This window comes from Aspergillus welwitschiae, assembly GCF_003344945.1.
Source record: "Aspergillus welwitschiae strain CBS 139.54b unplaced genomic scaffold BDQ94scaffold_18, whole genome shotgun sequence".
Taxonomy (NCBI): domain Eukaryota; kingdom Fungi; phylum Ascomycota; class Eurotiomycetes; order Eurotiales; family Aspergillaceae; genus Aspergillus; species Aspergillus welwitschiae.
Genome location: NW_020798712.1, coordinates 62,967 through 85,380, shown reverse-complemented (window position 1 = coordinate 85,380; position 22,414 = coordinate 62,967). Strand labels below are relative to the sequence as shown.

The 22,414-nt window shown below is 50.9% G+C and overlaps 9 protein-coding genes across 9 annotated transcripts in view; 4 read left to right on the top strand and 5 right to left on the bottom strand.

Annotated features, from left to right (window-relative positions):
- The window catches only part of BDQ94DRAFT_144671 (putative DNA directed RNA polymerase III subunit Rpc82), a 2,969-nt gene extending 383 nt beyond the window's left edge, over window positions 1–2,586 (bottom strand). Inside the window, exons 1-4 of the mRNA XM_026766491.1 lie at window positions 2,438–2,586; window positions 2,309–2,365; window positions 1,379–2,194; window positions 1–1,317 (exon numbers count right to left, since the gene is read on the bottom strand). Coding sequence (XP_026625617.1) covers window positions 319–1,317; window positions 1,379–2,194; window positions 2,309–2,365; window positions 2,438–2,449 — 1,884 coding nt within the window. The 5' untranslated portion in view covers window positions 2,450–2,586 and the 3' untranslated portion in view covers window positions 1–318. The remainder of the gene's footprint in view (window positions 1,318–1,378; window positions 2,195–2,308; window positions 2,366–2,437) is intronic.
- A 198-nt stretch (window positions 2,587–2,784) lies between these two features.
- BDQ94DRAFT_144670 (ubiquinol--cytochrome-c reductase subunit 2) lies at window positions 2,785–4,900 on the top strand. The gene is made up of 4 exons (XM_026766490.1): window positions 2,785–3,216; window positions 3,310–3,484; window positions 3,568–4,409; window positions 4,491–4,900. The coding sequence occupies exons 1-4, from the start codon at window positions 2,950–2,952 to the stop codon at window positions 4,584–4,586; spliced, it is 1,380 nt and encodes a 459-aa protein (XP_026625616.1). The 5' UTR covers window positions 2,785–2,949; the 3' UTR covers window positions 4,587–4,900.
- A 548-nt stretch (window positions 4,901–5,448) lies between these two features.
- Window positions 5,449–5,926, bottom strand: BDQ94DRAFT_144669 (uncharacterized protein). The gene has a single exon (XM_026766489.1). The coding sequence runs from the start codon at window positions 5,767–5,769 to the stop codon at window positions 5,533–5,535; it is 237 nt and encodes a 78-aa protein (XP_026625615.1). The 5' UTR covers window positions 5,770–5,926; the 3' UTR covers window positions 5,449–5,532.
- A 511-nt stretch (window positions 5,927–6,437) lies between these two features.
- BDQ94DRAFT_144664 (putative mitochondrial DNA replication protein (Yhm2)) lies at window positions 6,438–8,470 on the bottom strand. The gene is made up of 6 exons (XM_026766488.1): window positions 7,996–8,470; window positions 7,898–7,922; window positions 7,812–7,830; window positions 7,658–7,754; window positions 6,907–7,579; window positions 6,438–6,765 (listed from the first exon to the last, which is right to left on the bottom strand). Exons 1-6 carry the CDS (start codon window positions 8,075–8,077, stop codon window positions 6,711–6,713), a joined length of 951 nt encoding a protein of 316 aa, XP_026625614.1. The 5' UTR covers window positions 8,078–8,470; the 3' UTR covers window positions 6,438–6,710.
- Window positions 8,471–9,710: 1,240 nt separating this feature from the next.
- Window positions 9,711–11,848, bottom strand: cit1 (citrate (Si)-synthase CIT1). Its single transcript, XM_026766487.1, has 7 exons — window positions 11,622–11,848; window positions 11,493–11,557; window positions 11,337–11,421; window positions 11,230–11,277; window positions 10,559–11,175; window positions 10,184–10,484; window positions 9,711–10,119 (listed from the first exon to the last, which is right to left on the bottom strand). The coding sequence occupies exons 1-7, from the start codon at window positions 11,739–11,741 to the stop codon at window positions 9,931–9,933; spliced, it is 1,425 nt and encodes a 474-aa protein (XP_026625613.1). The 5' UTR covers window positions 11,742–11,848; the 3' UTR covers window positions 9,711–9,930.
- Window positions 11,849–13,168: 1,320 nt separating this feature from the next.
- BDQ94DRAFT_144652 (Nrd1 complex RNA-binding subunit) lies at window positions 13,169–17,389 on the top strand. The gene is made up of 8 exons (XM_026766486.1): window positions 13,169–13,806; window positions 13,891–14,136; window positions 14,418–14,520; window positions 14,663–15,703; window positions 15,790–15,823; window positions 15,889–16,057; window positions 16,113–16,317; window positions 16,378–17,389. Exons 1-8 carry the CDS (start codon window positions 13,687–13,689, stop codon window positions 16,677–16,679), a joined length of 2,220 nt encoding a protein of 739 aa, XP_026625612.1. The 5' UTR covers window positions 13,169–13,686; the 3' UTR covers window positions 16,680–17,389.
- Window positions 17,390–17,512: 123 nt separating this feature from the next.
- On the bottom strand, window positions 17,513–19,797 carry BDQ94DRAFT_144651 (O-acetylhomoserine aminocarboxypropyltransferase/cysteine synthase family protein). Its single transcript, XM_026766485.1, has 6 exons — window positions 19,569–19,797; window positions 19,446–19,500; window positions 19,300–19,383; window positions 18,867–19,226; window positions 18,227–18,795; window positions 17,513–18,160 (listed from the first exon to the last, which is right to left on the bottom strand). Exons 1-6 carry the CDS (start codon window positions 19,616–19,618, stop codon window positions 17,977–17,979), a joined length of 1,302 nt encoding a protein of 433 aa, XP_026625611.1. The 5' UTR covers window positions 19,619–19,797; the 3' UTR covers window positions 17,513–17,976.
- Window positions 19,798–20,579: 782 nt separating this feature from the next.
- On the top strand, window positions 20,580–21,094 carry BDQ94DRAFT_38446 (uncharacterized protein). The gene has a single exon (XM_026775629.1). It carries the CDS (start codon window positions 20,712–20,714, stop codon window positions 20,985–20,987), a length of 276 nt encoding a protein of 91 aa, XP_026625610.1. The 5' UTR covers window positions 20,580–20,711; the 3' UTR covers window positions 20,988–21,094.
- BDQ94DRAFT_38503 (MARVEL domain-containing protein) lies at window positions 20,882–22,286 on the top strand. Its single transcript, XM_026775630.1, has 4 exons — window positions 20,882–21,020; window positions 21,416–21,502; window positions 21,564–21,840; window positions 21,961–22,286. The coding sequence occupies exons 2-4, from the start codon at window positions 21,418–21,420 to the stop codon at window positions 22,067–22,069; spliced, it is 471 nt and encodes a 156-aa protein (XP_026625609.1). The 5' UTR covers window positions 20,882–21,020; window positions 21,416–21,417; the 3' UTR covers window positions 22,070–22,286.
- The last annotated feature ends 128 nt before the right edge of the window (window positions 22,287–22,414 follow it).

Sequence of the window (22,414 nt, the reverse complement as noted above, 5' to 3'; positions counted from 1 at the left end):
GGGGGGGGGGGGGGGGGGGGTTGTTACACCTACTTCTGGGGAACTTTCCTCTTTTTTTTTAATGTTACTGTATCTAGACCGCAATTTCTCGGTATTCTCGTGAAATAAGATTGGGTATAGAAGTTGCTTTGGTATTGTGATAGTAATCATTGACGTAGGCAGAAGCCAGCAAAAGCTTTGGAAGCAGACTGCCTATGGCAACCCATCTAGGCGTATATAATTTGCATGTCTGAGACATACAGTATTGATATGTGGAATCTTTTCAAACATCATATTCCATGAATAGAAGAGTAAAAGGAATGCGATCAATCATTCCCATCAGTAGTCTCGCATGACCGCAACCATTTCATCCAACCGAGCCACCTCCCCAAGCAACAAGGCCTCTTTAGCCTTCCACTGCTCCAACAGGGTCAACTCAGCCTGAGACAGATAGCGTTCCTCATTGCCCTTGACGTCACTCCGCTCCGTCTTCTCCAGGAACTCCTTGAGTCGGTTCCGCTCAAACCGCAGGCGTTGCATACACCTAGACATAGCCTTGTACGTGTCCTCCAGAATGCTGCTCCGGATGCGGTCCGGATCATAGTACCAGAGGTAGATCGTACGAGAGGGCTGTCGCTGTGCGTCTCGGGGGACTTCTTGCAGATCCACAAACCCACCGGACTGCATGCTAGCGAGGACTTGACGCAGGTCTTTGAAGGGGAGAAGACTGATCTCCTGTAGGCGCTTCTCGTCGAGCTTGCCCTTGGCGTGGAGTACGCGGATCACTCGTAAAGCGACGTCGCCATAGCGGGCTTCAATCATTCGTTCCAGTTCTAGGTGGCGGAGCTTGCGCGCTAGGTGTCGGAATTCGACGGTCCAGGTAATGAGTCCGGAAAGTACGCGCTTGGATGTGAGGTTGTAGGGGGGCTGCGAGAGCAGAGAAAGGTGTTGGTCTACCTCGTAGGTGCGGCTGGGGGCTTCTGATCCTTCACGGTCGGTTCCATTGACACTGTCCTCCAAAGGCCGTTTCCCGCGTTTGTTGATGGCCTGTGATATCTCCATGGGACCTATGGAGCCTGCAAGGTCCAACTGCGGGTCGACTTCTTCTGTCACCGCACTAAGCGCGATGGGGACGGAGTATTGCTCGCCCTCCTCTCCTTCGCGGGGTATCTCAGCACTATCTCGGCATTGTTTGGTTTGGTATTCTATGCGTCGTAGGAGGCCCTCGTAGACCTGTGCGGTAACTGGCGATGAGTTCATCTCCGCAAGATCCAAAAACCGTCGATTCCGAAGAGCAACGTCGAGTTTCTCGTAGTTAACGCGGACAACAATTGCCAACTAGATTGAACAAACCAATTAGTCAAACAGACATATAAAGGAGAATAACGCAGAGTCTCACCTCCATGGGAGTGGTATCCCCACCCATCTCGTCATCCGACCATTCGTTCTCCTCCTCATCCTCATCCTCATCAGCATCGACGTAGTCCATTCGTGCTTTTTTGTTTGTAGCATCTGCAGACCCGGTACCATGCCTTCTCTTCGCACCCCGGGGTAACCCGTTATGCATGAGTCCGCGGGTAAGATCCCCATCAAGTCTTTCTTTCAAAAGAGTAACAGTCCCTTCCAGGACTGTTTCGTCCAGCTTCTTACCCTTTAGCTGCTTGACATCAGGTCGCGACTTGATGGCACGTTCCGCATCCAGGGCGTTATCAGCGTAGCTTTGGAATTGCGCATCGCGCACACGAAAGATATAACCGTGGGAAGCCAGTGCTTTCAGAGTAGGATGTAGAAGCGCCGGCTGGTCGGAGGTGTGCACATCATCGCCATTCATTTGTTCTTCGGACTCTCCACCTTTGGCTTCCTGTTTCACGCCATTCGCTTTAGGTGGTGCGGGTTGCAGTTCAGGGAGGGTCTTGAGGTAGCCGACTTGTGCGTGTCCGAGAAACATAATGGTCTCCATAAGGGTAGCCGCATACTTCCCAAGCCGTTCTTCGATGAACTCCAGGATCTTGCCGGAGCGAACAAGATAGTACGCAGCCTGCAGGTTTGGTTCGTAATAGGTGACGCCATCGTCGTAGGATGTGTAATGGTACACCAGGTGGTGTTGAATCATGGCAGATAGACCATGACGAAGTTGACGATCGGAGAGGCGCGAGTAGAATTTTAAACGAGGTAATGAGAGCCGGTCATAGCGCTGGAGGGTTGAGAAGATACGCTGGCGAAGACGGATAACGGTCAGCCTGTTGCTCGATGTGGCCCGCAATTTGACACCGACTATATGGTTTTTCATGAATGCAGCGGGTTACCAAGTGAGCAAAAGCGAGCATACCGCAAAAAGCTCCCCGAAATTATCCTCGACCAAGAGCGCACATAGCTCCGCCGCGTACTGTTACTCAGATCATTAGCAGTGGTACAGATGAGGGGCGGGAAGAGAGGGGAGGGGGAATTGATCGCATACTTGAGAAGTCATGATGAATGGCTTCTAGAGAATGCGAAAAGCTTCAATTCTCTAGAAGGAGGGGAAGGGTCACCGGGGGAATCGCATGAGGTAAAGTGCAAAAAGGGAACGACAAGCGCGAGATAGAGAAGCCGGAGCAACGAAGATCAAGATGGGGGGATACTTTTTTTCGGCAATCGGAGAAGGAGAGGAAGCGCGCGATCTGCAAAATGTCATGGTGATTTTAAGCCTGAGGCATTAACTTTCTTGCACGGGACACTGCTCACATAAGAAATCAGGTGACCCGGAGGACGAGGAAAAGCCGGTTCCGCCCGCACTCGCATTTCGGGCCAATCACGGGGCGAGTAATCAAGACCAGCCGGCATCTTGAAGCTTTTCAGACATCGTTTCTGATCCGCCCAACGACCGCCAGCAGCCTTTCCCTGCTCCCACTCCTCTCAACCCTCCCAATTGCTGTCGAGCTTCTCGGCTAACCACTCTCCTCGCCCTCCTCTATCCCTCTCACACATGCGATGATGCTGTCGCGGTCTACTTTCAGCCGAAATGCGCCCCGTGCGCTCCAGAAGCAGTGCTCTGCTACTGGCGTCAGCAGCCGTCGGGGCATGGCCTCTGCTGCCACTCCTGGTCTCCAGTACGATGTCTCTGAGTCTGCTGGTGTGAAGGTCGCCAACCGGGAAGTTGCTGGCCCTACCAGCACTCTTGCTCTGGTTGCAAAGGCCGGTCCCCGTTACCAGCCCGTCCCTGGCTTCTCCGATGCCCTCGAACAGTTCGCTTTCAAGGTTCGTCCTTCCTGGCTTCGATCCCACGTCCACACTCTCTACCACATTCCTCTTTAAGGCAAATACTAACCCATTCTTCTTCTCAATTGACAGTCTACGCTGAAGCGCTCGGCACTGCGGATCAATCGGGAAGTCGAACTGCTGGGCGGTGAAGTTTCCTCTACACACTCTCGCGAGAACGTCGTCCTCAAGGCCAAGTTCCTCTCGGGCGATCTCCCCTACTTCGCTGAACTTCTCGCCGAGGTTGCTTCTCAGACCAAGTTTGCAGGTGAGTAAGGAGACAACGGGAACAAGCCGCCCCCCCTTCCCCCCTCCAAAAGTCAGACGAACCGGTCTAATTCGGCTTCTCAGCCCACGAGTTGAGCGAGGTTGTCCTCAAGACCCTCAAGTACAGACAACAGGCCCTTGCCGCCAACCCCGAGGCCGTCGCTGTCGATGCCGCTCACGCCGTCGCTTTCCACCGGGGCCTGGGTGAAAGCATCACCCCCTCGACCACCGTTCCCCTCGAGAAGTACCTCTCCGCTGAGGCTCTGGCTGAGTACGCTCAGCAGGCCTTTGCCAAGTCCAACATCGCTCTTGTTGGCAGCGGTGCCAGCTCCGCCGACGTCTCCAAGTGGGTTGGTGACTTCTTCAAGGCTGTCCCCAGCGGTGCCCAGCTCCAGAGCGCTGCCTCCAAGTACTACGGTGGTGAGCAGCGTATCTCCACCAAGGCCGGCAACGCCCTTGTGATTGCCTTCCCTGGCTCTGGTGCTTTCGGAACCTCTGCCTACAAGCCCGAGGCCTCTGTCCTTGCTGCCCTCTTGGGTGGTGAGTCCTCCATCAAGTGGACCCCCGGTTTCTCCCTCCTCGCCCAGGCCACCCAGGGCTTCTCCCAGGTCCGTGCCTCGACCCAGAACCTTACCTACTCGGACGCTGGTCTCTTCACCATTGCTCTCTCCGGTAAGGCCGACCAGATCACTTCTGCTGGTAAGAACGCCGTCGACCTTCTCAAGAAGGTTGCCGCCGGTGAGATTGCCGGTGAGGAGATCAAGAAGGCCGTTGCCCTCGCCAAGTTCCGCGCTCTCGAGTCCGCCCAGACCCTTGAGACTGGTCTCGAGGCTACCGGATCCGCTCTCATCAACGGCAGCAAGCCTTACCAGATTGGTGAGGTTGCTCAGAGCATTGATGCCGTCACTGAGGCTCAGGTTAAGGATGTAAGTTTACCTATTTACCTCCCCTTGTCTTCTCTGGGATCAATTTCTTTGGAGAGTAACGGCTAATGTTTTTGTACACAGGTTGCCAAGTCCTTCCTGTCTGGCAAGGCCTCCGTCGCCACTGTTGGAGATCTCTTCCAGCTCCCCTACGGCGAGGACCTTGGTCTGACTGTTTAAACATGTATACAATACATATTAGACTGGCTTTGGAAAAAACCGAACACCCCCTTTTTTTATCATGTGTCTAGATCGACCTTTCCGCAGATATTCTCTTTTGTGATGTGGCTGTAGTTGTGTGTCTGTAATACAATTGTACCTTAACCCATCTTTGTTCAATACCTCTCTCGCTGCGATGTAGGCTGCTTGCAGTATATTGTGGATAGTTTGAAAAACCCAATTTGCAAAATGCAACCAATCTTATTTCTCTGGTATGAAATTTCCTCCTGTTGCCCCTCGCTATTACTGTATTCAATAAACGGAGAAATATCAAGTGGCATTTATATATAAATGATCTTAGTACGTCCAGTAGAGTACTAGAACTATTTCATAAACATCCACCCCGACATATAACTCGGTAGTAGTTAATGGCCATTTCGTTTCAATTCAATTCTGCACTACGTGATAACCCCAACATTGAATTATCGATCAGAATCCCAATATTCCGATACACAAAGCATGCCTGAGAACCTACTTGAACAGATTTGTTCACAACAAGACCAAACAGCTTAGCTGGCCGATAGTATTCAGAACTACTAACCAATTCTACTGTCTGGACATTGCCAACGGAATATAATACCAGCATCAATAGTAGATCGACTGCGATTCCACCCCCGAACTCAGGTAGCATATAACACATATCATACATACTACACTACTATTAGAACAAATTAGTATCAACGAAATGGGCCAGTGTTCACATAGTAATACAATACCTCCTGTCTCACCTACATATCTATTACTACTAACTACTCGTACTGACCTAATACCAAGTCCCTACTACGCTACCACTAAAACATCACCAAGGTCCCCCCGTCTTCCTCCCCGACTCCCTTCATGATGAAACAACCATAGACAACTCAATAACAAATAGCCAATTATGGACCAGTTTCTTCATAACAATGTACTATAAATAGAGCCATTGATTTGTCCTAGAACTCACTGGCACTGACTGATTAGGTACCGTTCCTACATACCCAGCTCCGATCAACAACGCGAAGACACAGCCAGTCAATAAGCGAATAAATAGATAGATAGATAGGTATCGAAACCAAATCCCACACACGTGCGTACGACACCTATAATCCTCATCACATGACCTAGACTGGAACGGGGATGCCACATATGCAGTAAACCAGTACATGATTAGTGAGACACGCCGTCATAATCATATGCAAGCCATGACTGGGATGTTCGGAGAATAGTTACCGTAGATGGCTCACCGAGAAATATAATGTATCATCATCCATACAAAAGCACATACATACTATACTAGTCTATATTATCATCTGCGGCATCGGAGAACGCGGAAATTTTTGATTCGAGAGGGGGGGAAAGATCCGTATTTTGAATACGTGCATACTAGTTTATACTATGCTCTAGTAAGATGGTGGGATGGTAAGGCTGGCTGTGTGTCAGCCAGCCGGCTCTGGAAATCGGGGTTTGGAAGAGATAAAACCCGCACAATATGACAGATGACGGACGGACGGAGTGATTTTCATTCTCGTTCAATGAATGGCCCGGTACCTACTGTCTCGGTAGCTGTGTGGGAAGGGGGGAGGACTTGCGCACATTCCGAAATTCCGAAGGAGCCGTTGGCTGATTAGAGACTGTCATTCCCCAGCCGCAAAAGGGCAGGATGGGCTTTTACGCCAGAGGTGACTACTCGGTAGGTAGATAGTAGCGAGCTTGTGAATTTACCTAGGTATGTGGTGGCTGGCTCTACTGTTGTATCTATTCCACTCCGTCCTTCCTCGGTAACACGGGATGTGTAAATATGATGAATAGGGAAAAAGCATAACAAACAAATTAACGGTGTCAGAACACAGCTGGGCAACTGTGGGTGCGTATTTCTCCGATGGAAAGCCAACATATGGTCATGAATGGCCGGCCTCATGGTAAATGAAATATATTAACATTATTATGCTAAGGTAGTTTGGTTTCATAATACTTTCTTGCGGCATGCTCGGCACTATGCATAGCTAGCTACGGACCGAGCAAGTTCCACACCATATGGGTAAGATTATCTAGCATCCGCTCCTCCGACCGAGACTGCGCATGGCAGAAGGGTATCTCAAACCTTCTCTAGTGCTTAGCGGTGACTTTGTCGCCCGTCAGTTTTTCGACTGCTTCCTTGGCCCTGTTCGGGGTAACGGAGACCCACACGTTAGCTCCAGTTCACTCCTCGGTTATCACATGAAGATCGGGGCGCCACCCCCATAGGAAGTGCTCCGCCCGGGGTATTGATAATGCAAGAGAGGGGAAAGTTTGTTCCACTTACATGTCACCAAGTGCCACCATGCAGACGGTCTGCCAGATTCCCAGACCCACACGGGGTGCCACACCCCGGTACAATCCCTTGATGCCGTTGTTGTCGTAGATGTACTTGGCGGCCTTGCCCACGGTAAGGTTCTTGGGGCGGTTGGGGTCATCAGTCTTGCTCTGCATCTCGACACGGATCACCTCAATGGGCTGGTTCCAGGCAGAGAGACCACCACCGAGACCGGAAGCCAGGATCTTCTCAAATGCATTGAGCTTCTGACCCTCCTCCTTGTTGGTGACCCTGCGAATAGCGGTTTCAGCCAGGCGAGAGAAACCGAAGCGGGATCCCCAGTTGGTGGTCTGGCGAATGGCAACGGCGTTGACACCACGGTTGATACCACGAATGCCCTCCTTGCGGTAGATATCCATGAAAGTCGCGAAGGTGCTGGGGGGCTTGACGCCCTGGGCGGCCATCTTATGCTTGGTGATCTCGACTGTCTTCATGCAGGTACAGAAGCCCATGGTCGCGTATGCCTGTGCAATACCACCGACCATACCTCCAGCGATACCGGCGGCGAAGTCGGGCGCACCAAGCACCTTGGCACGGAATTCCGCCTCCGATGCGACGAAGAGGAGGACGGCGCCCTTAGTGGAGGCCTCAATCCAGGCCCACGGAATGAGACCTTGATAATCTAAAGTAGGTGACTAGTGTCAGACAATGCCACCCCACACTAGTCGGAAAAAGCGAACAAGGCGGAAGGAGCACTTACAACCGAGGATCCCGCCACGGCCCCAAATTCGACCCATAGCACCAGCGAAGCTATCGCCCCGGTTTGCAGCCATGGTCGTCTTGATCACTTCCAGCGGCTATAGGAACTGAGTTAGCATAAGCCGACAATTGCCGCCTCGGTTATTGCTTCGTACCTGACCCAAAGTGGTGACCCTATTCCATGTTAGTTATGGAAACGCACGGTGCATTGATTGGGAGCAGGTGAGAAGGGAAAACATACTCGAAGAGGTTCAATCCAGCACCCACTGTAACAAATGCCATCAGAACCAATTTCCCTCAAAATATAACCGTCCGGGGGTTGCAGCAGAGATTACATACGTAGCAGGTTGCTGAACTTCACGGGCTTCTTTTCGAGCTTGTTCTGGCCAGTGGCGGCCGTCGCGGCAGTAGCGGTAGACATTTCTGACCTTGGGAGCGCTGAAAGGGGCCCTGACCAAGGGAAATCTGGGGGCTTCGTCGCCTTAAGGGATCACGAAGAATCGAAAGATAGTCTGCAGGTCCGGAACGTCAAGGACGAACGACCAGAGCGAAATGGGTTGAGAGTAGGGAAGAGTGGTTTTGTTGGTTCGGATGGAGAAGTCACTGGTGAGGAGGACAGGCCAAGTAAGCAGGTAGCTCCGGGGGAAGGTTTGAGTATATGTACGGTAGGAGCAGGAAGTATGTATGTATGGATGAAGATGAGGGAAGAAGATGAAGGAGAGAAGAGGAGGGAAAAGAGAAGAGAGGTATGAAAATATAAGAAGGATCAACGAGGGGGTGGGATGGGCTTCCAGGCAGAGCATACGTACCTCTCGATTCAGATGGTGGTTTTTTTTCTCCCAATTGCAGGTCAAAGAGTTGCTTTTTTTGTCTGGCGTGGGCGCATCCAAGCACTCCGTACCAAGGAGTACTCCGTAGTAATGAGCACACTCACCACCGCAACAACCAGGAACCCACTGAGATCCAATCACCGCCCGCCATCGGCCGATTGGGGATAACACTAAGCCCGATCAAGGCACAGAGGTCACTAGCCTGCTTCGGGCCCGGCGGTGAGCCACAGCCGAGGGCTTCAGTTGAGGCCCGGAGCAAACCGGGCTCCCCCCCAACAAACACCCTGGAGCTGCATTCATTTTCCGAAACGGTTGAGAGGGTCGATCGGGGGGACCCACGTCCAGCTGGCCCTGGAATGATAGTAGACCCAAACTATCTATTCACGGAGTATCTATCTAACTCCTACAATACTAATAATAATTATTATTATAATAATAATAATAATAATAATCAGAATAACAACATCTAGAATCTCTCTACTACGTACTTGGTACCACAAAAGGGAGGTCAGTACTAGTTACGGAGTAGTCCCGCCCCTCCCCCATAGCAACCACGATCATGGGAGGATGAGGAGGAGGATCCGACAGGATCTCTGAACACGCCCCGGACTACGGCGCCCGTAGTTAGTAGTTTGTGTATATGCTTGTCTCATACGGAGTACCTCATCATTCCCTTCAGATACCTCCGGAGTAGACCATGGATTGACTATCTAGATAGTCCTTACTCATCTGACTCCCAGTCTGCCTTACCTCACTGTCCGTACGTAGCTCGTATTGTTCCGCTTGGCCATGGAGTGCTCCGGAGATCACCCACGGCACCCCGAACCTCTGCAGTTAGCGTTGGCATAAGTATCTAGACAACTCGAATGTCCAATTCATTCTCCGAATCCTGATTGAAACCCAATGCATCTTCCACATTATCCTGCTGCCTTACTGGCTATGTTGTTCGACGATCAGTCCGCGGAGCTTTTTCCACCTTCGGTCTGTGATTTGACCGATATGCAGACCTGCAGTCAGCTCGACACTGGTGGCACTAATCACGTATGTTTCTCGACCGCGCCGATCCCACTCCTCTTGCTCTCTCCCTGGCTGATTCTTATCTTCGGCATCCGACTTGCAATGTCAGCTTGCCCCTCTCCGCCCCCCTTACGCTTACTTGCCTGTCACTCCGCGACACTGTCCCGGGATCTCATACGAATTCGAAAAAAAAAAAAAAAAAAAGAGTTAGAAGACGATTGACTTGGAATTTCTCAAGTGCTGTTTGTTACAAGGCCCGCTCGAACCGTGTCCTATCATACATTAATCGAACAAACCCCAACACTTTAAAACATCCCCAGTCACAAAAATACTAAACCAGAACAGGGTAGGCATAATACAAGATGCTGTGTTTATCGTAAAAAGAAATAAGAATCACCTCCGGTTTTTCATGTCATCCCAAACTCATTTACAGCTTAGCACCAACAAGCTTGGCGAAGGCCTCGGTGCTGTAGGACTTGGGGCGCTCAATGGGGGCACCAAGGGCACGGTCGATGATCAGCTGGGGAAGGACACCCAGAGCACGGGAAACACCGAAGAGGACGGTGTAGTAGTTGGCCTCAGTCAGGCCATAGTACTGGAGGAGGACACCAGAGTGCTACATACCGGTCAGTATACTGGTCGCGCATGCAACGGGGGCGCAGGTTCATGAGGCAACTTACAGCATCGACGTTGGGGTAGGGGTTCTTGGTCTTGCCGTGCTCGGTCAGGACACCAGGAGCGATCTTGTAGACCTGGCTGACCAGCTTGAACATGGGGTCATCGGGCAGCTTGCGAAGAGCGAACTCGCGCTGAGACACGTAGCGGGGGTCGGTCTTACGAAGGACGGCGTGACCGTATCCGGGAACGACCTGGCCGGCGTTCAGGGTGGACCAGAGGTAGTTCTTGATGGCCTCGTCGCTGAGGTCGTTGCCAATGGCGGCCTTCATCTTGGTGAGCCAGTTAAGGACTTCCTGGTTGGCCCTATGCGATTGGAAAAAGAAACATTAGCGAAAGCACTTCAATCTGACGTACATTAAAAGAATTGAAAAACTCACAATCCGTGGAGAGGTCCAGCCAGACCGTTCAGACCAGCAGCGAGAGAGAGCATGGGGGAGCTCAGAGCGCTACCAACAAGGTGGGTGGTGTGAGCACTGACGTTGCCACCCTCGTGGTCGGAGTGGATGGTCAGGTAAAGACGCATGAGCTCAACGAAGTCGTTGTTGTCGCCGTAGCCGAGCTGGTTGGCCAAGTTGTAGGAGTAATCCTTGTCCTTCTGGATAGGAGCGACCTTGCCATCCTTGAAGACGTTGCGGTAGATCTTGGCAGCGATGGTGGGCAGCTTGGCAATGAGGTCCATGGAGTCCTCGAAGGTGTAGTTCCAGTAGTCCTTCTTGTTGATACCCTTGGCATAGGCCTTGGCGAAAGCAGACTCGTGCTCAAGAGCGGTGACGGCCAGAGAGAACTGGGACATGGGGTGCAGAGTGCTGGGGCAGCGGTCGATGAGCTCCTCAATGAACTTGGGGAGGTCGGAGCGGGCAGCCCACTCAGCAGACAGATCGCGGACCTGCTGCTCGGTAGGGATCTCGCCAGTCAAGAGCAGCCAGAAGAGACCCTCGGGAAGAGGCTCCTGACCACCGGGAGCCTTGGGGAGGAGCTCCTGGCACTCGGGGATCTAAAGTACTGTCAGTATACATTTCAAATTGTGTTTTAGTCACATGCAACTTACGGTACGGCCACGGAAACGGATACCCTCCTCAGAGTCGAGGACGGAACCCTATGAAAGTCAGTTAGATAGTCTCCTCAAAAAAATATTGGCCAGGCTCCTCATCATACCTCCCACACGAGGCACTTGACACCACGGGCACCACCATAGGCCTGGTCAAGAGTGACCTCGCCGATGACCTTGCTGCCGTGCTCCCTACACACATTGATTGACTGGTTAACAACACCTGCTGTAGACAAAAGGGTCGAATAGGGAGCTGTGCGTACTTGCGGAGCTTCTTGACCTTCTCGATCTCGGCAGGGAGCTTCTCAGCGAAAGTCTCCTTCAAGGACTATAGAAGGGAGAGGCATCAGTATAAATATCCGAGGAATGACTGTTATCGAGGTAGAACGAACCTTGGCCTTGCCAGTAGAGTAGCAGCGCAGGCCATTGAAGGCAGCGGACTGAACAACCGGCTTAGCGGCAATGGAGGTGGAACGGAGAGCAGAGGTGCCCAGTCTCAAGGTGGAAGCCATGGCGAATGTGAACAACTTGCAGTAAGTTGAGTGGTTGGAAGAAGAAAAGGAGAGGAGAGAAAGAGGGTATATCAGGACACGGTAGAGAAAAGAAAAAGGAAGATGGGCCGCACGGTGTTCCCAAGTTATGGAGAAGCTCTTTTGCGCGGCCCTTTTTTTCCATCTGGCCGTACCAATACAGCCGGTACGCGGACTGTACGGTAACACACGGCAACGCCGCAAGGTAATGGTGGGCGGCTGTATCTTACGGTCACACTAGTCTCAACCTGGCCGATATCCCGAGTCTGAGCCAGGATTTCGGCGCGCTTTCCAGCGGCAATCAGAAGGATCCATCATGTTTTGGTAGTGACCCTTACCCGCTTGATTCCGTTGTACGGAACGGAGTCCGGAGTAAAATCCTCTCTTTCCTTGCGTTTTGTTTCTTGGTCTGTGTGTCCTTTTTACGCTATGTATTTATCACTACCTTTTAGAGTTCTACCATGTCATTCTCTCATACTTGCTCGAGCTTATAGGGATCTGTTGAAAAGCAAAGACCAGAGCTGTCACTTGCTATCAAACGGTCATTCATGCATGTGCTGGAATATAGATATAGTCACTGTAATGCCGCCTCGGGCTACTATTATTGTGACGATCATCGGCGCCGTCTCATCCGTAAACGGAGTGCCACAGTAGAGCTGTTGGTCCATGGCTAGTGACGTCGGCAGTCGCCATCTCATCCACAATTTTGCCCACCCATTGAGTTTCCATGGGCGCGGATTTCCCCAGCCATAACAACAATACAAGTACGTAGTGGTAATACTTTACACCCATTGCTCGACATATAAGTTCATACCTCTACATGGTCAAGTGAATTTTTTTTTCATTGTTGCTGATTTGCATGGTCACAAGGGCGTACTCACCCGTGGAGGAATGGGGTGATTGCGGTTGGATAGTGAAGTAAGCAGTAAGGGAAGGTATCCAGATTCTGAGTCCTAGCCTGTAAGAACAGAGTTCTCATGGCTAACTACGTGATAAGTGTCTCCGTGTAAATGTTTCCAGGGGTTAATGGTGTACTCTGTAAGGATTCCCAAACGGTGGGACGGTCTTCATTTGTTGTGTAGAAAATCGGTTACCTAACATGATGGGGAAGCCCAGCGCATTACCTCATTCGACTCACCGAGCTGCGACTCATGCACTTGTTTCATGCTTTGGCTTGACTTATGTAATCATTGGCATATCTCCCTCAGATACACGTCACGTGCCAACGAGCATAGCTGGCAGCCTGAGGCAAAAGAAAAGAAAAGTGGCTGGGCATACCCGACCTCACTTGTTTTTAGGTGTTGCTGCCCTTTCGAGCCTAGCGCAGATATATGCTGATTTTTCTCCTCACCTGACTGACCACCTTTACTACCTTCTACGAAATCCCTTCCCTTTCAACTCCCCTTTCTATCCTTTCTTCATCTCTTCTGCACCGTTTCTCATCCCCCCACTCTTTTCTGCAGCAAAGTCGGCAACTCTGTAATATCCGCCTTTGCATCTTTTTCTTTGCGCTCAGCTCTTCGCTTTTTTTTAGGTCGTACTCTGTACACGTACTCGTTCGCGAGTTGCAAGGCCCTGGACAGCATCGCTTGGCTGTGCTCCAGCTGTAGGCGGAAGGCCCCCCTGGTCGCCAGAGTACGCTCGTGGAGTCTGTAGTGACACGACCAGAAAGTCCGCTTAGGAAATCACTTTTCCATCATATTCGAGAGGCCACGACCCTGCAGGTTGCTGATATACCTCTCTTAAGCATCATCGCCACCTTAGCTGCGCTGGATCTCTCCCAGTAGTAACAGCTTATTGGGAAAGTGGTACTATCCGGTCGCGTTTACCATATACTTGAGAAGCGATAGTATTAACAGAAAACTGTTGCGTGTATCCTGTTCTTCCCGTACTGGATTCGAGTCAACACCACAAAATCTCGTCCACCATGTCGTCTGCTGTAGCAGAACTGGATAACTACCTCCAGTCTATGCTGGCACTCAAGCCCCCGGGTGTTTCAGGCTCTAAGATTAACAGTATTACGTCGCTTTGCACGGCAAACGTTCAGGTATTACTTTCCAATTCCGCCATTATTATTAAAATGCTTTACCAATAGAATACTATGCTAATTCATGGTTCTTCTCTGCCACAGAATGAATCCGTTCTCATCCAGAAGATCTATACACACTTCAAGAAGGCACCAGGAACACACAAATTGGGCGTACTCTATGTCGTAGACTCTGTAACTCGACAGTGGGTAGAAGCAGCGCGCAAGGCAGGGCAGCCATCCGGTAGTGCTGCTCCCGATGGTACTTTCGCCGCTGGTGTCAACAGAGTGACCGAATTGCTACCCGTCCTCATGACGGACATCATAAACAACGCTCCTGAAGATCAAAAGGTACGCTCTAGATGCAATACGCATATTATATCATCCAACTTTCACAGTGATCGCGGGCAAGCATAGGGCCGATAGGAAGCCGGGGTTTGCTTTGAGGAACCCCTGGTGGTGGCCTGCTCTAAGAGTTGATATCCGTATCTCCTGCTGTATAGCCCAGGCTGCCATGCATAGTATTCGTGGCCGCTGTGCTTCCCCGCTATCTGCCTCATTTTTTTTCTCTTTTCTATCGTTGTCTGGTGACGAATAGTCCAACTTACGTATACGTCCGCCTCTCCTTATAGGAAAAAATCAAGAAACTGGTCGACATCTGGGAACGGGGCTATACTTTCCCTGCTCCCATGCTTGCCTCGTTCAAAGAGAAGTTAAACGCACCCCCATCACAAAGTAAGCAATATTATCCCCTCCAGCTGATGCTTCCTTGTATCTCGACATGGTTAAGCCGAGCGGCCCCTTAGAACCGCGCGTCTTGACTTGGAAAGTCGTTCTGGTATAGTCTCTAATCGTTGTTCTTTTATCTGCTCTTTAGATGTTGAATCCACCACCCCGGAAGGCTCGCCAGCACCCAACTACATTCCGCTGGGAGGTCAGCAACAGCCGCTTAACGGCGCCTCTTCGGCCCCCTCTGCTCAACAGGCGCCGGACACCTCCAGTATTCTAAAGGCTCTGGCCGACATGGCCAAGCAGAACACAACAGCCCCGGCAGCACCGGCCGTGGCGGCACAGACTAACCCTCTAAGTGCTCTGACCCAGCAAAGTACGGTTCCGCAGCCCGCGTCATCATCCGTAGACCAGGCTTCACAGCCCCCGAATGGACAGGCTGGTGTAAACCCGTATGCTGCTGCAAGCATGGCGACCCCGTTCGCGGGATTGAGTAGTGTTGCTCAGAACCCGGCATTGGTCCCGCCGCCGCAGACCCAGAGTCAGAGCCACACTCCCAACCCGTTGGCAGCAGCGCAAAACCCACTGGCCGCGCTACTGCCGCAGGCGACTGCAGCTCCGGCTCAGCCGACTGCCCCGATCGGGCCTGATGCTCTGCAGCAGCAGCTCCAGCTCCTGCAATTGCTGGCTGCCCAAGGCATTCCTCAAGAGCAGTGGGCCACTGCCCTGCAGATTCTCAGCCTGTCCAATGCTGCCAATATGGGTGGGATGACCGCCGGCCAGGCTCCGCCGTTCAACCTGCCCGGTCAGCCCGTCGCCAACGCTTGGGGCGCTCGGCCCGACTCCCAGTCACGTGAATTCGACCGGGACCGGGAGCGTGATCGCGACTACATGCGTTCCCCTCCTGGCCAGTACCGCCGCCGTTCTCGTTCTCCCGGTTGGGACAGGCGCCGTGAGGCCTCTCCTCCTCGTCGTCGCGATAGCCCTGTCTATGGTGAGTATCATGGGGACTCCCCGGGACGTCGCGGTGGAGACCCGCGCGGTCGCCGAGGAAATGAGTATCGCCAGCGCAGCCCTCCCGGACGTCGTCGTCGCACTCCCTCCCCCCCTCGCAAGGATCCTACCTTGCCTCCTCCGGGCCCCAAGTTTATTGAGTGGGATTACTCCATTGGCCAAGGGAACATTAAAGGTTTGTTTTGCCCGTACCTATCTCCTTTCTGAAGCCAACAAGGCCAGGAAACCAAAGTTCTCGATTGCTAACTGGCCGTTGTATAGTCCTAAGTCGTACTCTTTTCGTTGGTGGTGTTACGTACGTTCTCTCTCTCTATTGCCCCTCTCGGGCAACTACTGGACTATGTATTAACATATGCTTAGGTCCTCTGAGGCGCATCTCCGCTCTCTCTTCAGCAAGTTTGGAATTGTCCAGACGTGCATTGTCAACATTGACAAGCGTCATGCTTTCATTAAGATGATCAGCCGTCAGGATGCGGTCATGGCACGGGATGGCATGGAATCCTACAAGTCCGGCGACATGCAGCTCAGGGTAAGCTCCCAATTTGTCCCGTCATAGTTTCTTCCTAGGCTAACTTCTATCATAGACTCGATGGGGTGTGGGATTCGGTCCACGTGACTGCAGCGACTACCAAACAGGCATCAGTGTGATTCCGATTGAAAGACTTACGGAGGCGGATCGGAAATGGATGCTCACTGCGGAGTATGGCGGCACTGGCGGAAGGCCTATCGAGTCCGGAATGGTCGTCGAGGAGCCCGACATTGAGATTGGCGCTGGTGTATCCTCCAAAGGTTTGTTGGCACCATGTCCACTCTAAAATCATTTACCATGAAGCTAATGCTTTGCAACAGCTATCAGCAGAAGAATTGCTACCGACACTGGCGGCAAGCGCGGACCTGTTTCTTCCCGCACGCAGCAGGACCGATTCCGTCGTCCGGAACGCGATGGACCTGCCAACGGGATGGGCATGGGCGGCTCGGTGGAGCGGGATATACCCAATGCCAACAATGTCGGTGTCCCGCCTGCCGTGCCTGGCTTCGGCTTTTCGTTCCCCGGTATGCCCATGTTCCCTCCCGGCTTTATGATGGGAGGAGCACAAGCTGGATCCGGTGGTGCGGCACAGCCGCCTCCTCCAGGCCAAGGAAGCAATTAGCTATGAAGCGTACTATTACAACGACACTTAGCCCCTGCTCTCCGTCATCTCGTTCTTCCCTTGTTTTGATACCAATATTTTCTCTTCGTCTCTTTCTTTCTTGTCTCTCTACCTTTCCCCTTTCTTTCTTTTTGCAACGTTCTCATGTAAATTTGTTTTTGCACACCCCCCCAAAAAATAACCGGCGTTGGCGCTTTCGTATTCATTGTTTAGCGGAAGGCATACGCTTCATGAGTGGGCGTTTCTTAAGGCGGGTCAAGAGCACGGCATCTTCCATGTGGCTCCACAATGCACCCCCTTCATGTCTTTGTTCCTTCAGTTCGTCGCATAAACAGACGTCTCAGCAAACAGCGCTTGTTGGAGAAGTGAGTGGACCGAAGTTCGCTGGCTCGAACACTTACCGAACCATTCAGCGTCTCAGCTTGCTTCATTTGTTTTGCTATTACATTTTGTTTTATGTCTTCCCTATCTTCCTGTATTCGCAACCCGCTCATCTCTCTATGGGAATTGGGTGGCCCCAAGTGATGTGATGTATCACTCTCCTGCGTCTCTTCTGCCTTTTCCTTTCTTAGTCAAACGAAGAGCTAGTTGGACTGGCTGATAATTGCTTCTCGTGTTTCTCTTTTGCACCTGTGTTTCTTTTTTCCTATCTTCGCTTCCTGTGCATAATTGACCTCCCACTTATTTACTTGAATTCATAAGTTCCGAGATCTGATCCAGCTCTCTACCTGATGGTATCGTAAGCATCAACGTCCTTGAACACTTGGTACGTGCTACTCGCTGCTCTTGTAGTTTTTTTTATTTTTATGTTAAATTTTTTTTTTGGTGGTGGAGCAATATATTACGAGCTACTGTATGGCGAATGGTCGCTACGTATTATATGCTGGGTGCTTATCTTACCCTTCGAAGGTCTGTTTGCCCGTAGTATTTCATCCAACCTAGTAGTGACTTGTAATGCAGGCGCTCCATCCTGGCAGGCTTGTTATACATCTTATCCATTACCATCATGATGTGAGAATTTTATTAGAAGGTTTACGATGGGTCCGCTCCGTATGAGAAACCAGATGCTTCATATTGGTATCGTCTCGAAATCGTCATAGTTTCTCATAGACATGTCTGTTCCCGCTTGCGCAGTGAGGATTTTCCATTCCTGCTCATGCACGATGTCGTTTAGGGGTCTGCTTTAGGGTGTCTGGTTCGGCCCAATCCCCAAGTTCTTATAAGTCAGGCGCAGAACCAGCCACTGCCTCCCCAGCCAGCAACTCAAGGGCTCAGGTTTCGCCAGTGAGAGCATAGTTTACAGAGCACTAGCAGCCTTGAAAGACTGCTCAAAGTCGGCAATAATATCATCAATATGCTCGGTACCCACCGAGATGCGGATTCCATCCTCAGTGACTCCAGAGTCAATGCGTTCCTGCACGGTAAGCTGTTCATGTGTCGTAGACCAAGGGTGAATAGCGAGGGTTTTCATATCCCCAACACTGTAGAAGGTATAATTAGCAGCCGAAGCGTTCAAATGATTCCAGCCCCAACGCAGATGGACCTACTTCGCGAGATTGCTGATCAGCTTGAAGCCGTCAACTACCTGGCTGCCAGCGGCTGCACCTCCCTTAACCCCAAAAGAAAGAACGCCCCCAAATCCATGCTTGAGATAGCGCTTCGCGGTCTCATGGCTTGGGTGGTCCTCCAAGCCTGGGTATGAGACCCAAGAAACATTTTCATTCTTACGAAGCCAGTTGGCCAGTATTATAGCATTGCTTGCATGTCTCTCAGCACGTAAACTCAAGGTCTCGACGCCGAGTAGAAGCTGTTGCGCGGCAAAAGGGTTCAGTGCTGACCCAAGATCTCTCAAGATCTCCACTCGCACTCGAATGGCAAAAGCAAGGGGACCAAAGGTCTCCCAGAATTTCAAGCCATGGTAGCCTTCGGAAGGTTCAATAAACTGGGGGAAGCGTGCTGCATTCTTTCCCCAGTCAAACTTTCCGCTGTCAACAACTATACCAGCAACAGTGGTGCCGTGACCTCCAATCCACTTGGTGGCGCTGTGTACAATAATATCGGCGCCGTGCTCTATGGGACGGCAGTAATAACCGCCGGCGCCGAATGTATTGTCGACCTATATAAAACCCTAGTATAAGTTGCAAATTCTCTTCACAAAATTATATTTGCGCCCTAACAGACACTTACCACTAGGGGCACGCCTTTTTCGTGGGCTACCTTAGCGATGGCTTCGAAGTCGGGTACATTATAGCGGGGGTTTCCAATAGTTTCAACGTAGACAGCCTTAGTACGGTCATCAATGGCTGCAGCTATGGCCTCTGGGCTGTCTCCCTGGACAAACTTGGTTGTGATTCCCAATCGAGGGAATAGGACTTTGAATTGGTTATATGTGCCGCCGTATAGATTACTGGTCGACACTATATTATCGCCAACATGGGCAAGGGCAGATATGGCCATGAACTGTGCGGATTGACCCGAAGAGGCTGCGACGGCTGCGACGCCACCTTCAAGGGCAGCGATACGTTTCTCGAAGACATCCACAGTGGGCTTCCATGGATTAGTTGAAACTAGAACTCGCTGTCGATTCAATGCTTTAGGGGGATGTAAAAACTAGACTCACGTTCATAATCCGGCTATATATGTTGCCAAACTCTTTGAGACCAAAGAGTCTGGCGCCATGTGCGGAGTCATTGAAGGTGAAGGACTAACAGAATTCTGATCAGAATCAACTGCATATGAGACCAGAGCTTGAGGATATGGGCTTACTGTGGTTGCATAGATGGGTACTGCTCGCGAATGGGTCTCGGAATCTGGTTCATGACTTGGGAAAGAAATGTCAGCGCGAGGCTATGGTATGACAGGTCCATGGAGAGATCCGTATGCACATACCCCGCATGAAGCTGTAAAGTTTCGAAATGGGGCTGCTTAGGTTCAGACATGATGCTGCTTCTTAAATGGAACGCTATCCTTCAACTTGTATGTTCCCTAGTAAAGCAAGGACTCAATAGGGAGGACAATGAGGGAACAAATTGGCCAAAGTGGGGGAAGTATAATGGGAAGTTGTTGAACACATGCTCGCATTGTGGTAGATCTACCGACGACTAAGCAATTGGCGACGATGATGGCGTGATTTGATGGAGCAGAACAAAGGAGGGAAAGGCGGGGGAGGCGACGAATCCCGGACGCTAGGAATTCTAACCATCAGAAGCAACTACTACTTACTATCTACTCGGCACTGATCTGATGCGCCATGTTACTAGTGGTCTATATACTTCTAAGCCCTGCTACTATATGCCTATGTAGACACCAATCTGCCACCAACATAGCTTGATTAACATGGAGTACTACTTACTTTGTAGTATAATCTATTGTTTGTATACACACTCACTTGGCTCCTCCGGGCGCTAAAAGCGAGGCCCACATGTTGAACCGGATGTGCCTGATTTCTCCGCCCAAAACCTTTCCAACAACTTGCATTCTGCACGCAGGCTCAGACAATTTGCCTAGTGGGCATAGCTATCTAGTACCTATAGATCGGTTCCTGAATTAAGAAAGTTGTACTTTGTATGACTCTTATGTTCACCATCGCACCCAGGAGGATATATAAATGGACACAAGAATCTATGTTTGCATCATTTTAAACAACATAGCTAACGCGGGGGATCTCCGTCTCCTAGATCTTCTAGATACTAATTATGGAAGTTGCTGCCTATACTTCTTGCAACTAATGGAGAACTGTGTAGTGGGCGTCATGTGTTTGCCCTCAGGGTCCAGGTGGCATCCCTTGGCTGTGTCTAGTGCCACCAACTCACTACTAGGCAGACACCTCAGCCCTGTTTTACACTGTACAATACCTTCTGTTTTCTCTCTCTCTCTCTCCCCCCCCCCCCCCTTCTTACTATTTCTCACTATTTCGAAAATAACTTATGAGATCATCGCTTGCTTGGCCTTTTCCCTAGTCACCAATCCCAGCAAGCCATTGGGCCGAGGCACTCGCGGCCAGAGAAGCAGCCCGTCCCGTTCAATCCAGCAATGCAGGCGAGTTTCACAAGCTCACTGAATTTCCTCTATTTTAGCTTCGTGAAAGCGTCGGGATCTGCGACCGATGCTGCAGGCGCTGCGAATCAAAAAGTTCCAATACGCGATGGCCCTCGGAATGATGACGGTATTTTCTTTCCAAGTATTTCTGCTGTGTACTTAAGTACACTACTTTGCTTGGATGGGCAGGCAGCTCCGAAACTCCCCAGCCCAACTGGCGGTCTGAGAGATTTTGTTGGACTCTTGTTACTGCGCCACCAAGTTGTCTAATCGAGACTGAAGACATAAGTCTTCTGCCTGCATGTGTGTGCATTGCTAGTTCTTTCAAACGTTGAAGAAGAGACAGGAATAGCACAAGTGAAGCAAGGTACGTACCTAGAAGGTCAGTCACTGCCTGCCCGTCAGCCCACACACACACCCACGTCACAGCCTCTTAAGCGCACACTGGCTTGAGAACTTGAAACAGCGTCCGCCTGTGCAACAGCATGTGACTTGCCATCGTTCAGGCGCTATGCGCTCATAATGGTTCATTCCATCCAACGTATTTGAAAGCCATTCGTGTCCTCCATACCATTCGTTTTTCTAAGCATCAGCTAACCCGCAAGATTTCATCAGAAAGAGCTGCGACGCCGCGCAGACTGAGAGTAGCAGATAGGACATCTACTAACATCATCATCAACGCGGGCTCCCAATATCAGCCATGGCTGTGAATTTTCCATGGATCTACCCTGTTCGGGTAATCCAGGCCATCTTTGGAATAATCGTCCTTGCTTTAACCGCATACTGTTCGTCAAGTCATTCCATCACACTTCAAAGAAGAACTGAAAATAGCTGACATATGACAAGACATCAGTTGGTTTGCGTATAGCAGCGATTCGCCCAATTTCATGCTTTTCGTTGCGTGCTGGACAGCCTTCATCGCAACTCCCTATCTTGCCTTGGCGCCAGTATTCTTCCCCCAGTTGGCGCATCGGATCGTCATCCCAGCTGTCGAAGTGATTACCATGATATTCTGGTTCGCAGGATTCATCGCCCTAGCTGTATTCCTTCCACCAGCAGAAGCCTGTCACTGGAGCCGTTGCAGCGCATTACAGGCCGCAACCGTGTTTGGTGCACTCGAGTGGTATGACTCCCCTCTGATCAAGATCGCCATTCTTAGCGCTCTAGCGGAAAGGTTCAACACTGTATTTCGGGACATGAAGGATGTCGTTGATGAGCATTGTTACTAACATGGATTGCGTAGGGTACTATTTCTGGTTACTTCCGTTTTTGCTGTCCTCGGCATTTCGCGTACCCGGTCCAGCTCCAGTACGAAGCCCACCCCTAACGATCATACCCACGTTGGCGTCTAAATGGAGTCGGTAGTGACGGTTCCATGATACATTTCTGAATAAAAGTACAACAACTATTCGGCTAGCGGCGGAGAAAGCCCTGAATTAGCCGGCAGTATGATGATGACGTCATTCTTTTTCACGACTACTACTTCATCAGTTGATTCAGGTACAGCGAGGTTGACGACGGTAATGATGGTAAATGATTTGGAATACTCGGAGGATAGAAGGATATGGACAAGCAGCTGACTATAGCCGTGCTTTCTGTTTTCGATCGTTGACTGCTTTGTTCTGGTCTAGGCAGGATACCCATGTGTTACTAGTTACTAGGGGACTTTGATCGCCATATACTACTACTTAGTCCTA

Coding starts and splice junctions, on each gene's coding strand:
- BDQ94DRAFT_144652 (XM_026766486.1), top strand. CDS start 13,687: ATGTCGTCTGCTGTAGCAGAACTGGATAACTACCTCCAGTCTATGCTG. Junction 14,521..14,662: donor AAACGCACCCCCATCACAAA/GTAAGCAATATT, acceptor TCTGCTCTTTAG/ATGTTGAATCCACCACCCCG. Junction 15,824..15,888: donor CTTTTCGTTGGTGGTGTTAC/GTACGTTCTCTC, acceptor ACATATGCTTAG/GTCCTCTGAGGCGCATCTCC.
- BDQ94DRAFT_38503 (XM_026775630.1), top strand. CDS start 21,418: ATGGCTGTGAATTTTCCATGGATCTACCCTGTTCGGGTAATCCAGGCC. Junction 21,503..21,563: donor CCTTGCTTTAACCGCATACT/GTTCGTCAAGTC, acceptor ACATATGACAAG/ACATCAGTTGGTTTGCGTAT. Junction 21,841..21,960: donor GTGTTTGGTGCACTCGAGTG/GTATGACTCCCC, acceptor TGGATTGCGTAG/GGTACTATTTCTGGTTACTT.
- BDQ94DRAFT_144669 (XM_026766489.1), bottom strand. CDS start 5,769: ATGTACTGGTTTACTGCATATGTGGCATCCCCGTTCCAGTCTAGGTCA.
- BDQ94DRAFT_38446 (XM_026775629.1), top strand. CDS start 20,712: ATGCAGGCGAGTTTCACAAGCTCACTGAATTTCCTCTATTTTAGCTTC.
- BDQ94DRAFT_144651 (XM_026766485.1), bottom strand. CDS start 19,618: ATGTCTGAACCTAAGCAGCCCCATTTCGAAACTTTACAGCTTCATGCG. Junction 19,501..19,568: donor ACTTTACAGCTTCATGCGGG/GTATGTGCATAC, acceptor TTCTTTCCCAAG/TCATGAACCAGATTCCGAGA. Junction 19,227..19,299: donor TATATAGCCGGATTATGAAC/GTGAGTCTAGTT, acceptor AATCCATGGAAG/CCCACTGTGGATGTCTTCGA.
- cit1 (XM_026766487.1), bottom strand. CDS start 11,741: ATGGCTTCCACCTTGAGACTGGGCACCTCTGCTCTCCGTTCCACCTCC. Junction 11,278..11,336: donor TCAAGTGCCTCGTGTGGGAG/GTATGATGAGGA, acceptor TGACTTTCATAG/GGTTCCGTCCTCGACTCTGA. Junction 10,485..10,558: donor GCTGGACCTCTCCACGGATT/GTGAGTTTTTCA, acceptor CCAATCGCATAG/GGCCAACCAGGAAGTCCTTA.
- BDQ94DRAFT_144664 (XM_026766488.1), bottom strand. CDS start 8,077: ATGTCTACCGCTACTGCCGCGACGGCCGCCACTGGCCAGAACAAGCTC. Junction 7,923..7,995: donor GAAGTTCAGCAACCTGCTAC/GTATGTAATCTC, acceptor CATTTGTTACAG/TGGGTGCTGGATTGAACCTC. Junction 6,766..6,906: donor ATGGTGGCACTTGGTGACAT/GTAAGTGGAACA, acceptor TACCCCGAACAG/GGCCAAGGAAGCAGTCGAAA.
- BDQ94DRAFT_144670 (XM_026766490.1), top strand. CDS start 2,950: ATGATGCTGTCGCGGTCTACTTTCAGCCGAAATGCGCCCCGTGCGCTC. Junction 3,217..3,309: donor TCGAACAGTTCGCTTTCAAG/GTTCGTCCTTCC, acceptor CTCAATTGACAG/TCTACGCTGAAGCGCTCGGC. Junction 3,485..3,567: donor TTCTCAGACCAAGTTTGCAG/GTGAGTAAGGAG, acceptor TCGGCTTCTCAG/CCCACGAGTTGAGCGAGGTT.